This window comes from Crocodylus siamensis, chromosome 15 (assembly GCF_052110815.1).
Source record: "Crocodylus siamensis isolate JL-2025a chromosome 15, ASM5211081v1, whole genome shotgun sequence".
Classification (NCBI taxonomy): domain Eukaryota; kingdom Metazoa; phylum Chordata; order Crocodylia; family Crocodylidae; genus Crocodylus; species Crocodylus siamensis.
The window spans coordinates 48,328,238-48,341,904 of NC_143409.1; the positions used below are offsets into that span (position 1 = coordinate 48,328,238).

At 49.3% G+C, this 13,667-nt stretch overlaps 1 protein-coding gene across 1 annotated transcript; it reads right to left on the bottom strand.

Annotated features, from left to right (window-relative positions):
* Window positions 1-6,274: 6,274 nt before the first annotated feature.
* LOC149852655 (butyrophilin subfamily 1 member A1-like) lies at window positions 6,275-11,958 on the bottom strand. Its single transcript, XM_090028398.1, has 3 exons — window positions 11,700-11,958; window positions 10,456-10,488; window positions 6,275-6,975 (listed from the first exon to the last, which is right to left on the bottom strand). Exons 1-3 carry the CDS (start codon window positions 11,956-11,958, stop codon window positions 6,467-6,469), a joined length of 801 nt encoding a protein of 266 aa, XP_089884524.1. The 3' UTR covers window positions 6,275-6,466.
* Window positions 11,959-13,667: the final 1,709 nt, after the last annotated feature.

The window sequence follows — 13,667 nt, forward strand, 5'->3', positions numbered from 1 at the left end:
GCACCATACCCACAGGTTGGGGAACTCCCCTCTTGTCAGCACGGAGACGGAAAAGGATCTTGGGTTCATCACTGATGCCAAAATGAACATGGGCCGGCAGTGTGGAGAGGCAGTAAGGAAGGCCAACCGCACCTTGTCATGCATCCACAGATGCATCTCGAGCAGGTCCAAAGAGGTGATCCTCCCCCTCTATGCGGCGCTGGTCAGGCTGCAGCTGGAGTACTGCATCCAGTTCTGGGCGCCGCACTTCAAGAGGGATGTGGATGGCATCGAGAGGGTCCAGAGGAGGCCACTCACATGATCTGGGGACAACAGGGCAGGCCCTATGAGGAGAGGCTACGGGACCTGAACCTTTTCAGCCTCCACAAGAGAAGGCTGAGGGGGATCTAGTGGCCTGTTATAAACTAGTCAGGGGGGATCAGCAGGCACTGGGGGAGTCCCTGTTCCCCAGAGCACCACCAGGAGTGACCAGGAATAACAGTCACAAGCTGGCAGAGGGTAGGTTTAGGTTAGATATCAGGAGGCGCTACTTCATGGTCAGGGCAGCAAGGGTCTGGAACCAACTTCCAAGAGAAGTGGTGCAGGCTCCTACCCTGGGGGTTTTTAAGAGGAAGTTAGATGAACACCTTGCTGGGGTCATTTGACCCGAGTACTCTTTCCTGCCATGGCAGGGGGTCGGACTAGATGATCTACTCAGGTCCCTTCCAACCCTAGAAACTATGAAACTATAATTAGGACTTGACCTATGAAAAGATCCCATTGATTAAACTGAAGTACTAGAAAAGACATTGCAAAGGAATGGTTCACAGATTCACAGAAGTTCTTGCAATCTGCTAAGGTATTTAGATAGCAGGACTACACTATACAACCTTCTTAAAAGTTGCTCTCCAGAAAGCATCTACACATATTAATAACCTTAGATAGTTACGTGTTCTCAGCACTATGTCCTTGGGGCCTGATCCAAAGCTAACTGATACAATGGACATATTTCCATTGACCTCCATGGTCTATAGGTAAAGTCCTTGATGCATGCCATATGTTGCACTAGAACAGAACCTATGTTATCTGCATGCTTTCATTCAGCCTTTTTTGGTGTTGTGTAATTAGATTAATCTGAACTCAAATATCCTGGAGTTAAATTCATCCTTGGTGCAACTCCATTAGCATCAGTGAAAGAACCTAGCCTGTAGTATTTACATCCCATACTCTGGATGCTTGCTTTACTTTTATTTACCTTTTCTAGTTTTTTTTTGCCAATATCTGACCCTCAATCATGTCAGAAAATATGAAATAAGGTGCTGCCCAGTTACAAAAATGCTATGACTGTTGTATTTCTTGTGTTACATGCACAGCAATGTCTTTGCCTCAAGACAAGTCTGCATAAGTACATGTAAATGATTCATTTTTGCTTAATAAATAATAATTTTAAAAATCCAGCTGGAGTTCTATAGGTTTTTGAATCATGTTGTAACAAATGGGAAATTTTTGACTCAGCAGGAAGGCAACTGCCTGCAGGTGCGTCTTGAAGTGACTGAAAAGGGTTAGAGATGCTGTACGAGGCACGTGCACACTCGTGTGGACACGCCCTTAGGGTGCTTGCACATGTGACATGGGTTCAGTCCTTCAGGGCTGGCTTCTATGCCCCTAAATTGAAACGGTGAGTCTTTAAGTGAACCAGTGGGTTTTATTTTTCTGTCACTGTATACATCATTGTCCTGGCAGCCTCAGGTACCTGATGAAGGCAGACGTGGCAAGGGGCCCAATCCTTTTTTCTTCAGTCGGAGTCCACCTGCCTCTCCCACAGATGCCAGTGGGCTGAGTGGCTCCTGAGATGAAGGGGGCCCTGGTCCTTCCTTGCACGGTAGCAGCCCTGGGGCTGGCTGGGTTGGCTGCTAGCAGGTCAAGTGCAGCCCCTGTTCGGAGGCACCTGATCCAACTCTTCTCCCAGGCCTCTAGCACCCCATGTATCCTCCCCGACACCTTCTCTGGTTGCCAGCACACCCAGCCACCTTCCTGCTGCCTCCCTGCACTGCCTCAGGGCCAAGCCAGCCCTTCCCAAGTGGCTTTAGGCATCCTGGTGGGTGAAGGCACCTGCTGAAGGCAGAAGCACTGAGGGGCCTGATACTTTTTTCTACAAAGCCTGCCTGTCTCTCCCCCAGCCAGGGGGCAAGCTGCGAGATTAATGGATGCAACCTTTCAAGTTGCAATGTTGCAAGACAAACTACATCAGAATATGATTTTGTTTGTGATGATGCAAACTCATTTAAAACCCCTGAAACTCACGTATGTGTAAAGTGTAACACCATTAAGCCACACAAAGGGAAATTTTCATCACATGTACATGGTAACATCATTATGTGTACAAGCAGCCTTAGTACTATAGAGCTTGAGGGAAAAGGTCAGGTTGTTAAAACATTTGGGTGAAGGACTGTCCCAGAGCACTTAGGTGCCCTGCGCCTGAAAGCAGAAATGGCCCGGGAGAGACCACTGGTGGGGAGAAGGGGGAGGCTTAGCTGCCAGTCACCAGGGCAGCACAGGTGCTAGTTGCTAGGACAACCAGTGAAAACCAGTTGACAGGAAGGGGCAGGGCTTAGCCCTTCTTAAACCCAGGCATGAGGCCAGGACAGCAGTTCCCCTCTGGCTGCCAGGGAAGGGGGAGCTTGGCCAGTGCAGAGAGAGGGGAGAAGCCCAAATGCATGAGCATCCCCTGGTTGCTGCCGTGGGTTGGAGTATTTGCCAGTAGGGATTGGATGTTGTTCTGACCGGACAGTTTAGTTTTATGTTATAGCCCAGGGGCTTGTGTTACTGTTTGTTGTTAGACTGGAGGACCGGGTGAGGCTATTAGGGGTTGGAGGAGGCCTCATAAGGGCTCCACGGTACCGTGGGGGCCCCGGTGCCAGAGAGGGCACCGCATCTGGGGTGCATTGGCCCTGGCCCCAGTGTGGGCAGCTGCGAGAAGCCCCAGTGCAGGCAGTTGAGAGACAAGCCAGAGAGCATCCGTGGGGGCGCAGGCGGTGAAAGCCAGAGAGCGCCTATGGGGTACGGAGTGTGGAATTGACCAAACAACGTCCGGTACATCTGCAAGGCTTGTGGCATGGTACAGGGGTGGTTGGAGCCACGCATAGCCCATAAGGCTGGGGTGCACCGAATCCTCCAAGATAGAACACGGACTGGGATACATCAGGGCACCGTGTCAGAGAGGACTAAGGGCAGCCTCCCTTAAACATCATTAATATCAAAGACGTGGTGGGCGAGATTGTGAGGATGCTTTTTTATATCACACTGGCATGGTAGGGGCACTAGGGGAGTTCACGGCCACCCCTAGGATCCCGCTCTGTGACAAGGACATTTCAAGCCACAGCCTGGATATAGCCTGGATCTTGGGATCATGGGACTTCCCATGACAAGGCTGAATGGTGGGCTGGATGGGGCTGCTGTTTCATAGTTTCATAGTTTCTAGGGTCGGAAGGGACCTGAGTAGATCATCTAGTCTGATCCCCCTGCCATGGCAGGAAAGAGTACTGGGGTCAAATGACCCCAGCAAGGTGTACATCTAGCCTCCTCTTAAAGACCCCCAGGGTAGGAGCCAGCACCACTTCTCTTGGAAGCTGGTTCCAGACCCTAGCCGCCCTGACCGTGAAGTAGCGCCTCCTGATATCTAACCTAAACCTGCCCTCTGCCATCTTGTGACCGTTATTCCTGGTCACTCCTGGCGGTGCTCAGGGGAACAGGGACTCCCCCAATGCCTGCTGGTCCCCCCTGACTAGTTTATAACAGGCCACTAGATCCCCCTCAACCTTCTCTTGTGGAGGCTGAACAAGTTCAGGTCCCATAGCCTCTCCTCATAGGGCCTGCCCTGTTGTCCCCTGATCATGCGAGTAGCCTTCTCTGGATCCTCTCCATGTTGTCCACATCCCTCCTGAAGTGCGGCGCCGAGAACTGGACACAGTACTCCAGCTGCGGCCTGACCAGTACTGCACAGAGGGGGAGGATCACCTCTTTGGACCTGCTCGAGATGCATCTGTGGATGCATGACAAGGTGCGGCTGGCCTTCCTGACTGCATCCTCACACTGCTGGCCCATGTTCATCTGGGCATCAATGATGACTCCAAAATCCTTTTCTCCCTCTGTACTGACGAGAAGGGAGTTCCCCAGCTTGTAGGTATGGTGCCGGTTGTTCCTCCACAGGTGCAGCACCTTGCAGTTGTCAGTGTTGAATCCCATCCTATTCTCATCCGCCCACCCTTGTAACCTGTCTAGGTCCAACTGTAGCCTATTGGTCCCTTCTAGCGTGCCCACATCCCCCCACATCTTAGTGTCATCAGCAAATTTGAACAGGGTGCTTTTCACCCCCTTGTCCAAGTCACTGATGAAGATGTTGAATAGTGCGGGCCCAAGGACCGAGCCCTGCAGGTACCCACTGCCCACATCCCCCCACGTTGAAAATGACCCATCCACCACCACTCTCTGGGTGCAGCCCTCCAGCCAGTTGGTGACCCAATTGACTGTGTGGGTGCCGACACCACAGTCCCCCAGTTTCTTAATGAGAACGGGGTGAGAGACAGTGTCGAAGGCCTTCCGAAAGTCCAGGAAGACTATGTCCACTGCTACCCCCGAGTCTAAGGATTTGGTGATCTGATCATAGAAGGCCACCAGGTTGGTCTGACAGGACCTGCCTCAAATGAACCTGTGTTGGTTGCCCCTAAGCATGACCTCCCCTGCTGGCCCCTCGTGGATATACACCAGAATAATTTTCTCAAAAAGCTTGGCCAGGATCAAGGTAAGACTAACTGGCTTATAGTTTCCCGGGTCCTCCTCCTTCCCCTTTTTGAAGATGGGGACCACGTTGGCCCTCTTCCAGTCCTCTGGCACCACACCTGAGCACCATGAGTGTTCGTAAAGCCGTGTCGGGGTCCTGCAACGACCTCAGCCAATTCCCTGAGTACTCTGGGGTGGAGATTGTCCGGGCCAGCTGACTTGAATGCGTCCAGTCCCTCCAGAAGTTCCCTAACTAGTTCCTCACAAACCCTTGGCCTAGGTGAGCCTCCTCTGGAGTTTAAGGGGGACCCAGTGTGGGGGTGATGGTTCCGGTCCCTGCTAAGGAAGATGGAGGCAAAGAAATCGTTAAATATGTTGGCTTTGTCATCTGGTGTGATGACCAAATTTCCTAATGTGTCCTTCAGGGGCCCCACATTACCTGGAACCTTCTTTTTGCCCCCTATGTATTTAATAAAGGGCTTCTTATTGTCCTTGATCCGGGAAGCTAGTCCCAGTCCCATCTCCGCCTCAGCCTTCCTGACTACCCCCTGCATCCCCTACCCTACCAACTACCAGACATTGTGTGGCGATGCCTGACTCTTGACCCCCAAAACAACTGCTTAACTCCCAGTCTAGGCTTGGCTTGAGATCTCACAACGGCCAGAGGAAATGCTGTAAGGGCATGTTGAAGGCATCCTTCTAGAAAATGGATGCTGACTTGAAGAGCTAGAAAGTGCTGGCTACCAGCTGTCTGCAGTGATGACTCGGGCTTAACCAATGGCCGTCCACTGCAAGGTGAACCATACTGCCCAGAAAGCATAGGAGAGAGGACAGAGTAAAAACAAGCAGAGGAATCACTGCCCACAGCCTACTTTCCCCTGAGGAAAGACCTGTAACTGTTGCAAATCGCTCAAGGATTGGACTCTTAAATCACTTCCAGACACGTCAGTTTTATGTGTGTGTAGCTCACAGGGAACACAAGCAGTGATGCTACAGTCCCACCAGACTGACATGCCAACTTCCAGGGAAGGCGATTGGTTTTGTTTATGAGGAATTAAATCTCTTAAAGAAATCTGCTCGCTCCACAGCATTTGTGACAAGGAAATGAGATGTGAAATAAATCAATCAATCACCAAGCAGAAGATACTTTGATATGCATCAGCAACAGGTTTACTGACTGCAATCTTGAGGAAAATTAATTAGTCGGGGGGTGATTTTTCAGTAATTAGAATGAGGGAAAAGGGCCAAAAAAATGCACAAATAATTTTTTAAGCAGCCACAGCATCTCCACTTCTCAGGACTGCAGGCTCTGAACAAGGAGAGGTGAAATGAACACCAGGACCAGATACAACTGCATTTCCCAACACAACTGGCCCCGGGTTTTGGTGCCTCCTCTTCGCTGCCCCTCATCCGACCCCCCGCAGCTGCACCCGTCAGTGCCGGACCCCACAGGCCCCCGAGGGCCCCTCGGTCATGCAGGAAATGACCCACGGGCTGGAGACGGACCGTCCAGCTCAGCCATGTCCTGCTTTCCGTGGTCAGAAGATGAAGAAACCCAACCTGCGCGTCCAGGGTCTCGGACACGGCCCCGCTGATCGTCTGCAGGGAGAGGAGTCCTCCAGGGTCACAGACATGAGCATGACTGAGGCTGGAGGGGACAACTAACACGTCCTGTCTTGTATGTTTCCTTTTCCTCTCACTGGCTGCGTCAGAGCTTGATTTCACCAAACCGCACGCAGAACCAGGGCCGGATCCTGTCCCCCGTGAATGAGGCTGGCGGGAAGGTGAAGATCGGGGCCCCGGTGTCAGCACTGAGAAACCACACCTGCCCCAATGTGCAGTCCAGACAGACCCCGACCCTGCTGGGTGCCCGGTGCAGGGACAGGGGGGTGGGATCAGGGGCAGTGAGAGCCTTGTACTCACCACTATAGTGCAGCACACCCCAGACCCCCTCCGCGGGGCTAGATCTGATCCATCCCTTCCTCCTCACGGACTCTCTGGCCACCCCCACACCCCACCATCCCCCCTCCCCCACCTCCACCTCCCACCAGTGTCTCCCTGAAGTGAATCCCTCATGGCCCAGCACACAGCGCTCAGAGTCAAATCGCTCAGAACTGTCAGGCAGATCCTGCGCCGTGTCTGTCCATGTCACAGTCTTCCCATCCTCAGACAGGGTGAGGTAGTGATAAGCTGTGTTCGGATCCAGAGTCACCTCCTCTGCGGGGAAAGGAGATACAGGAGCGTGAGGAGCAGAGCTCAGCCCGAGGACAGGGGGTGATCGAGGCAGGGGCAGCTATGGCTGCAGCTGGAGGTGAATCCGGGATTGACCCGAGCAGGAAGGAGCCCAGAGACCTCAGCAAAGGGCAGGGCCGATTCCCCCTGGCAGGAAGAGATGGGCCAGGGACAGAAACGCACCGGCTGGGCCAGGGCTGGGACACGGCATCGTTCCCCTCCTGCACCTGCCGGTCACAGGCAGGGATGAGAGACCCTGGGGCTGAGGAGAGCCCAGCAGAGGGTGTGAAGGGGAGAGCATGGATACAGCTCATCTCCCCCTGCACTGTCTGTCTTCAATCCCACCCTGTTAAACCTTCTCCACTCTCATATTTTGGGGCCATTTCCCAGAGAGACATTCCCACTCCAGCAAGACACAGCCTATGGCATAGCAGATGGGAGGGAGTAAAATACATACACAAACTGGAAGGGCTTAAGGCAAAAATGGAGAGATAATGTGTGGGGAAGTGGGAGTGAGGAAGCCATAAGTGACTTACGTGAATAGAAGGTAATTGTGTTAAAAGCCAGGAATGTACTTGGTGTCTTAATAAAGAGAGTTGGAGTATTGTTGGAGCTCTGCCGGTTCAGGAGGCAACGATGTTTTGTGGTATCTCTTATTGGTTTGACTCTCTATTTGGAAGAACTGTTGGATAAACTTTTGGGCATCAAGTGTCCGTCCTCTAATAAATGAAGAAAGATGAAAGACTGTATCATGATGGTTGGATGGAAAAGGAAAGCACCCCCAAAACTACTGAAATTATAGCAGCTCATCTCTTCTAACTCATGGTAAGAGATCCCTTTATGCAAACGTCTGCTCCATCTGTTTGGGCCTATAGCAATATGATCGAGAGGAGTAGTTCCTAAACAGTCCCTAGAAGTCAGGGGCTGTTTCAAGAACTGCTGTGTCCCCAGCAGGGAACAACGGACATAAAAGGAGAGTCACATCCCCGCATGGACAGGGTGGATGACTGTGGGACAGAAAAGCTGGATTCTTCCTCTCCCTCGTCACCACTCATTGTGATGACAAGCAAACTTTGGGGAGCAAAAAAGCAGGAGGAAAGGAGCAAAAGCTACAGGAAAGTGAATACAAGGGAAGAGATCATAAAAAGGAAGAGATAGCAGCACTGGGTAGGAGGAGACAGCAGAGGAACGAAGTCGAGATAGACCAAAAACTTGCAGTTCAGACAAAGTTGTCTTGGTTTATGAATATGCAAACAGGAGCTCACATAACTCCTCCACTCAGCCACCCTGGCCAGCTTCAGTCCCTTCCAACGCCCCTTTGTCCAGGTCTATTCAGCAGGCAGCTTCCTGCTCTGTCCTCCGACTTTCTCATCAGCCTCAAGTACGTTTTTCTGTTGTTCCACCCCAAACTTATTGTAATCCTGGCCCCACCATACTCAGACCTTCCAGCCTTTGCCCTGTCATGTTTTCTCACTGCAGTATCTTTCTCCCTAGTACCTTTATTATTGTGTATATTTTATTTCTCCTTTCTTACCCTGCTTTGTTGCTTGAAATACCCGTACTTTTCTGGCTTTCTCCTTGATTTCATCTTAATCCCTATATTCCCCATTCTCCAATTTCTGTATTTGTAGGGCTGTTCTGTATTGTAGGGAATTTGGGGGAAGGGGGAGATCAGGAGGAAGGGGGCAGGACCTCTCAGAAATCTCAGCAAGAGGCAGGCAAAGAAGGGTCTGGAAGAGGAGGTGCAGTCGCATGCAGATACATTACTGTGTCACAGGCTGCCACATCTCATGGTGTGCTTTGAAATACTTGAGGATGTGAGAGTCCTGTCATGAGGTGTGACATCCCCACCCACTGCCAGATTGGGATCTATCGTATTGGGCATGGGCACACAACACCTAGGGCAGAAACACATTCTCCACCCTGGGCAGCTGCTCTGGCAGCCTGAGGAGGCTTCATTGGCCCAGTCCAGATCCCTTCAGGCCACTGAGGGACCTGCCTAGTTTTCTCCATGTATAGGGAGGCCTGGGGCACATCCCTGTACGTGGTGAAACCAGTGTGTGTCCCAGTGTGGAGGCATGGGACTCAGGCAATACTGTGTGCTTTGTGCCTTTACTCTCAGTTTTGTGTGACCTGGGGCTGCTACCCCGTGACCTGCGCTGGGTCCTGCACTGATCTATTTAGAGGAACAGATCAGCGTGAGTCCCAGTGTAGGGGGCACAGAGCTGAGTAATCTCCCGTGCCCTTTGCCTCCAAGCCTGGACCATGCTGACCCACACTGGAGATATCTTGGCTCCTGCACCCACCTCTCCCTCCACCGTGCCTCTGCCTGAAGCATGGGTCAGGGTGGATCTGGATAAGGGGGCAGAGGGCACCAGGGACTCCCTGGCATCTGTGTCACTGCAGGACCTGATGTGAGGCAGGGAGGGACAGGGAACACATCCCCTGTTGTCCCACATCAGGCAGGAGACCAAATGTGGGACAATGGGCAATATGGGTCATTCAGTAAAGCAGATCAGTTTCTAATGTGATCCCTTTTAATTTGGCAATGTCTGTTGCTAGGCTTAGACTAGGTTGAATGCATCTTAATGAATTTAAAACAGCCTGTTAAAGTGGTTATAAAACGTTCTGGAACTGATGAATTGTGCCAATAGAAAATCAGGTGTTGTTTTGAACCAGTTCACTGGACTTTGGTTCAGCAGACACCAAATGGTCTGTGACAACAGTTTGGTCAGTCCCCCAGACATCCCACACTGCATTGCTCCTCCCACCTCCTCCCTGCTGCCCACTGCTGTAACTGGCTACAGTGGTATGTGGCCAGAATACTACTGTCCCCCTCTTTTTTCCCCCTCCTTTATTGATTAGCTCCATTCAACCCACCCACTGAGACATCCTAGGCTGGGTGCTCACTGTGCCCTAGCCCTCTTTGTTAGAACCACAGCACTTCAGTGCTTAAAGGATTTAAAGGATAACCATCTTACCTTGAATGCTAGGGCACTGTACATGTGGGCACTTCTGACAAAGAACAGTTGTGAACCAGTCCACAGCCCGTGAAATGTTGGAACTGTTCAACTGTTATGTGTTTGCACACTCAATAAGAAAACGAGAACATAAAAACTGCCATACTGAGTCAGACCAATGATACATGTAGTCCAGTGTCCTGTCTCCAGCTGAGGATTAAGTTAATGCTATAGGAGGGGAGCCTTAAATCCTAGATATATGTAGAGTGACATTTTCCTTATTCCTACATTCATTACCCTCCCTGCCATCCACCAGTACTGGTCTAGAAATGCCAGAGGAGACATCTCCATTCATTCTGTTCATCAGCTATTAAACACATATATTGCTCTTAAATAACAATTAATAAATATATTAATCTCAATAGTATTAATCTATTAAAGGATCTAAATTGATAGGTTCCCAATGTAGGGAGACTTGGCAATTGATATAATCTGAACATTGTACCTTTTTCCAGAGGCGGTGCATTTTGTCCCAGCCCTGAAAGCAACCACAGAATCAGACATGAGAACTCATTAGAAGAGAGGTATAAACAATGCATTATTGCCTGCAATGTCACATTGGGACAAAATAGGTCTAAAAATTCAGTGTGTCATAATTAATAACCAAGACACAGACTCTGTGACAGGTTTTCTATCAGAGGACCACACACATATCAGTCTTTGATTTTTCTTAGATTACTATTCCTGACATAGTTGTTGACACTAAAGAATAGTCCCTACACACACTCTTAAGAAGCATGACAAGATTACTGATGAAGACCTGCTCCAGTTGCCTTTCATATAATAGAAAATCGCACCTTGAGTTAAAACCAGGAAGGTGTAGGCCTAGCGAGTAATTGTGGCAGGCGGCAGAAGAGTGTTTTCTTCTACTTCCAGGTAATAAGCTATAAACCTTCTGGGGGAACTGTCACATAGAAGGGGATCTGGACGTTCTTCTTCGAAGTTGCCTGCTCTGGCAAGTGTTTGTCCATGCAGACAGGGCACTGCTGTGAGGAAAGGGGGTCAACGTGTTTAAACAGCACCAGAGAAGAGACAAGCAATTATGGGCTGTGGGTACAATGTTCAGAACTATCCAACTGACTTAGGCATGTATGAGTCCAAGACTAAACAAAAGCCTCTCCTCAAAATTGTGTCCATATCATTACTGACCTACAGGCCTCTTTGTCAAGTTACTATTACCTCTTCCAACAAGCATCTACTTGGGCCAGACAAGCTGTCAAAGACAGGACAGATGCTGCTTCTTGGTGACTAGTTCTTTGCAGGAGCCAAAAATTGAGGATATTTTCAATGTATGAGTGATTTCATGTATTTGTATTATGCACTGTTCCCCGGGAGAGCCACACAGCAGAGAGATTTTAGACCCATTAGGGACAAGGGTCCAGGCTAGAACGTAGGGCCCCATCCCTTCCTGGGCAGCTGCCGCCACCTCACCGAGCCCCACACAGCTAGTTTGCTCTTCCTCTCCTGGCTGCATGTCTCTATCTCTCCTGACTGTTTCGGAGGCCAGTTTCAGAAGAAGTGACTAAAGTAACCTAGGGTAATGCATGAATGGTGCTATGATGATTGAAGTGCTGTACTTGGAAATCAGAGAGAGAAAGAGGTTCAAATCCTTTTGGGGTAAAGGGCACCTAGCACCCAGATCTCTGGTTTCCTGAAAACCATGCAGATAAACTGAGACGAGCCACTGACCTGCTACCTTCAGTTCCATTACAGCTTCTTCATAAGTATTATCATCAACAAGGCAGATGTATAGCCCTTCATCTGAAGGCCGAATATTGAGAATCGTCAAGGAAACATTTCCATCTGTGAGGCCACCTTTCCAAAACGCTGTCCTTCTCTTGTATTCTGGCATCTGTTCTCCAAACTGATCTCTCCCATCACGGTACAGATGAACATCATTTGGAGACCCAGGTTGGAACCCCCTCACCTCCATATTCTTAGCGCTCATGTTGGGGGACAGGTGGCACGGCAATACATCTCTTCCCCCACAATGGCAGTGATTGGCTGATCAGGTCCAACAACTGTAAACACGGCTGTAAAATGTACCAAAAACACCCCAAAGTAAGCTCAGAGGTAAAAAGTGAAATCCAAGATAGTCAACATGAGATAGATAACCACCTGGCAGAGTTTCAGCCTGGACTGGTAAAGTGACAAATAACTGAAAACAGGGGTTTAAAATAGAAAGGGCTGAGCAACTTTAACTGCAGCTGACTGCCCAACATAAGATAGTCAGTGTCTGAGAAATGATAGACTATCCTGAATAAATACAACATGTGTATTTCCTTGTCATAGAAATGTCAATGTGTTTAATTGGATATTTTCTGAACTTGTATCCCATAAAAAAAATTGGTGCCTTGACGATTTAATCACATTTTGTGATTAGATACAAATATCAAATTATTGAAATGTCATGTAAAAGAGAATTTTCCTCCTCAATATTGGTTTTGAAAATCCAGTAGAGTAACGAGAAGGAGGATGTTAGGATACTGTGAGAACAAGGAACATAGAAGCGCACAGAAATATGGAAATATGATCGGGCTATAGATAAAGAGCTATTCTTCTGTATGCTTGGGGAGAAAGAGGAAAACTTTCATTTCAGATGTAGTTATTGTTTCTTCTCACACAATGATGTTGATGCCGTCTGGAACTTCTCTCAAATTCTTTTCCATTTGCCAGGAAAGACTAGAATTGGTGCAATGTGTCAATAGAAAACTAAAAAAACCTTGCAACAGCAGGAGAGCACACATTAGTATGGAGCAGACACCTACCTGATTCCACCCTGCAAATATGAAAAGTAATGAAGAATGTGAGTAAACGAGGCAGCGATGGGGAGACCCTTGAGATTTGGCACAGTGAGGAAGGCATCTTCTTCACCCTGCTTAAGGTCCAAGTCTGCCCCACCCCCTCCGCCCCAGTCCAGGTCAGTTTCTCTTGAACTACAGCAAAATATGTCACCTCCATGGCCTCGATTTACTATCATTGAATGCATGGAAATATTGGCAACTGGTACTAATGCAGCAGGGAACAATTTTCACTGATTATTTTACCATATAATTTCCAAAGAGGGAAAGGGAAATTTAGTATCAAGAACTATATGGGCAACAGAAGTTCTGGTAAGTACCAGTACTTCTGTGAAACGTATGGCCTCTAACACATAAACTGTCACACCATGTCCAGGAATTCACTGAGGATCTACTCTAGATTGAAGTCGTAGAACTGATTTCTTCTGAATCATAATATTTTACACAGCACTGAACAGTCCCACTATATTTGTTTGAATGAGCTTTCATGTTCAATTCTGTGTTTCATTGCAGGGCTGGGAAGAACTGCGCCAGCTGTGGAGGAAGGTAAAAGTATCACCTTGAGGGAGAACATCTTTTTCTGCTTTGCTGAGTGTGGCAGAACGTCAGTGTTAAGGGCAGAGCTCACCCACTCCCTGCTTTTTACAGCCCATTATGAGATACAACAACATTTCCCCTCAATTTCAGTCATGGGGCCAGAGGGGATTCCAGCTCCTCTGCCTGCCCCACCTCAGCCTGTCTGAGCACTGCCTCTTGCTGAGTTTTCTGAGCCGCCGCTCCCCTCCCCAGTCTGGCTGCACTGCCAGCTCAGCATCCCCCCAGCTACCACAGGCAAAGACCCCCTCGTTCTTAGTCC

What these genes read in the sequence shown, in the direction of transcription:
- LOC149852655 (XM_090028398.1), bottom strand. Translation starts at nt 11,958, where the DNA reads ATGAGCGCTAAGAATATGGAGGTGAGGGGGTTCCAACCTGGGTCTCCA. An exon ending in AATGGAACTGAAGGTAGCAG is followed by an intron (nt 10,489 to 11,699) that starts GTCAGTGGCTCG and finishes GGTTGCTTTCAG; the next exon opens with GGCTGGGACAAAATGCACCG. An exon ending in TGCACCGCCTCTGGAAAAAG is followed by an intron (nt 6,976 to 10,455) that starts GTACAATGTTCA and finishes CTTTCCCCGCAG; the next exon opens with AGGAGGTGACTCTGGATCCG.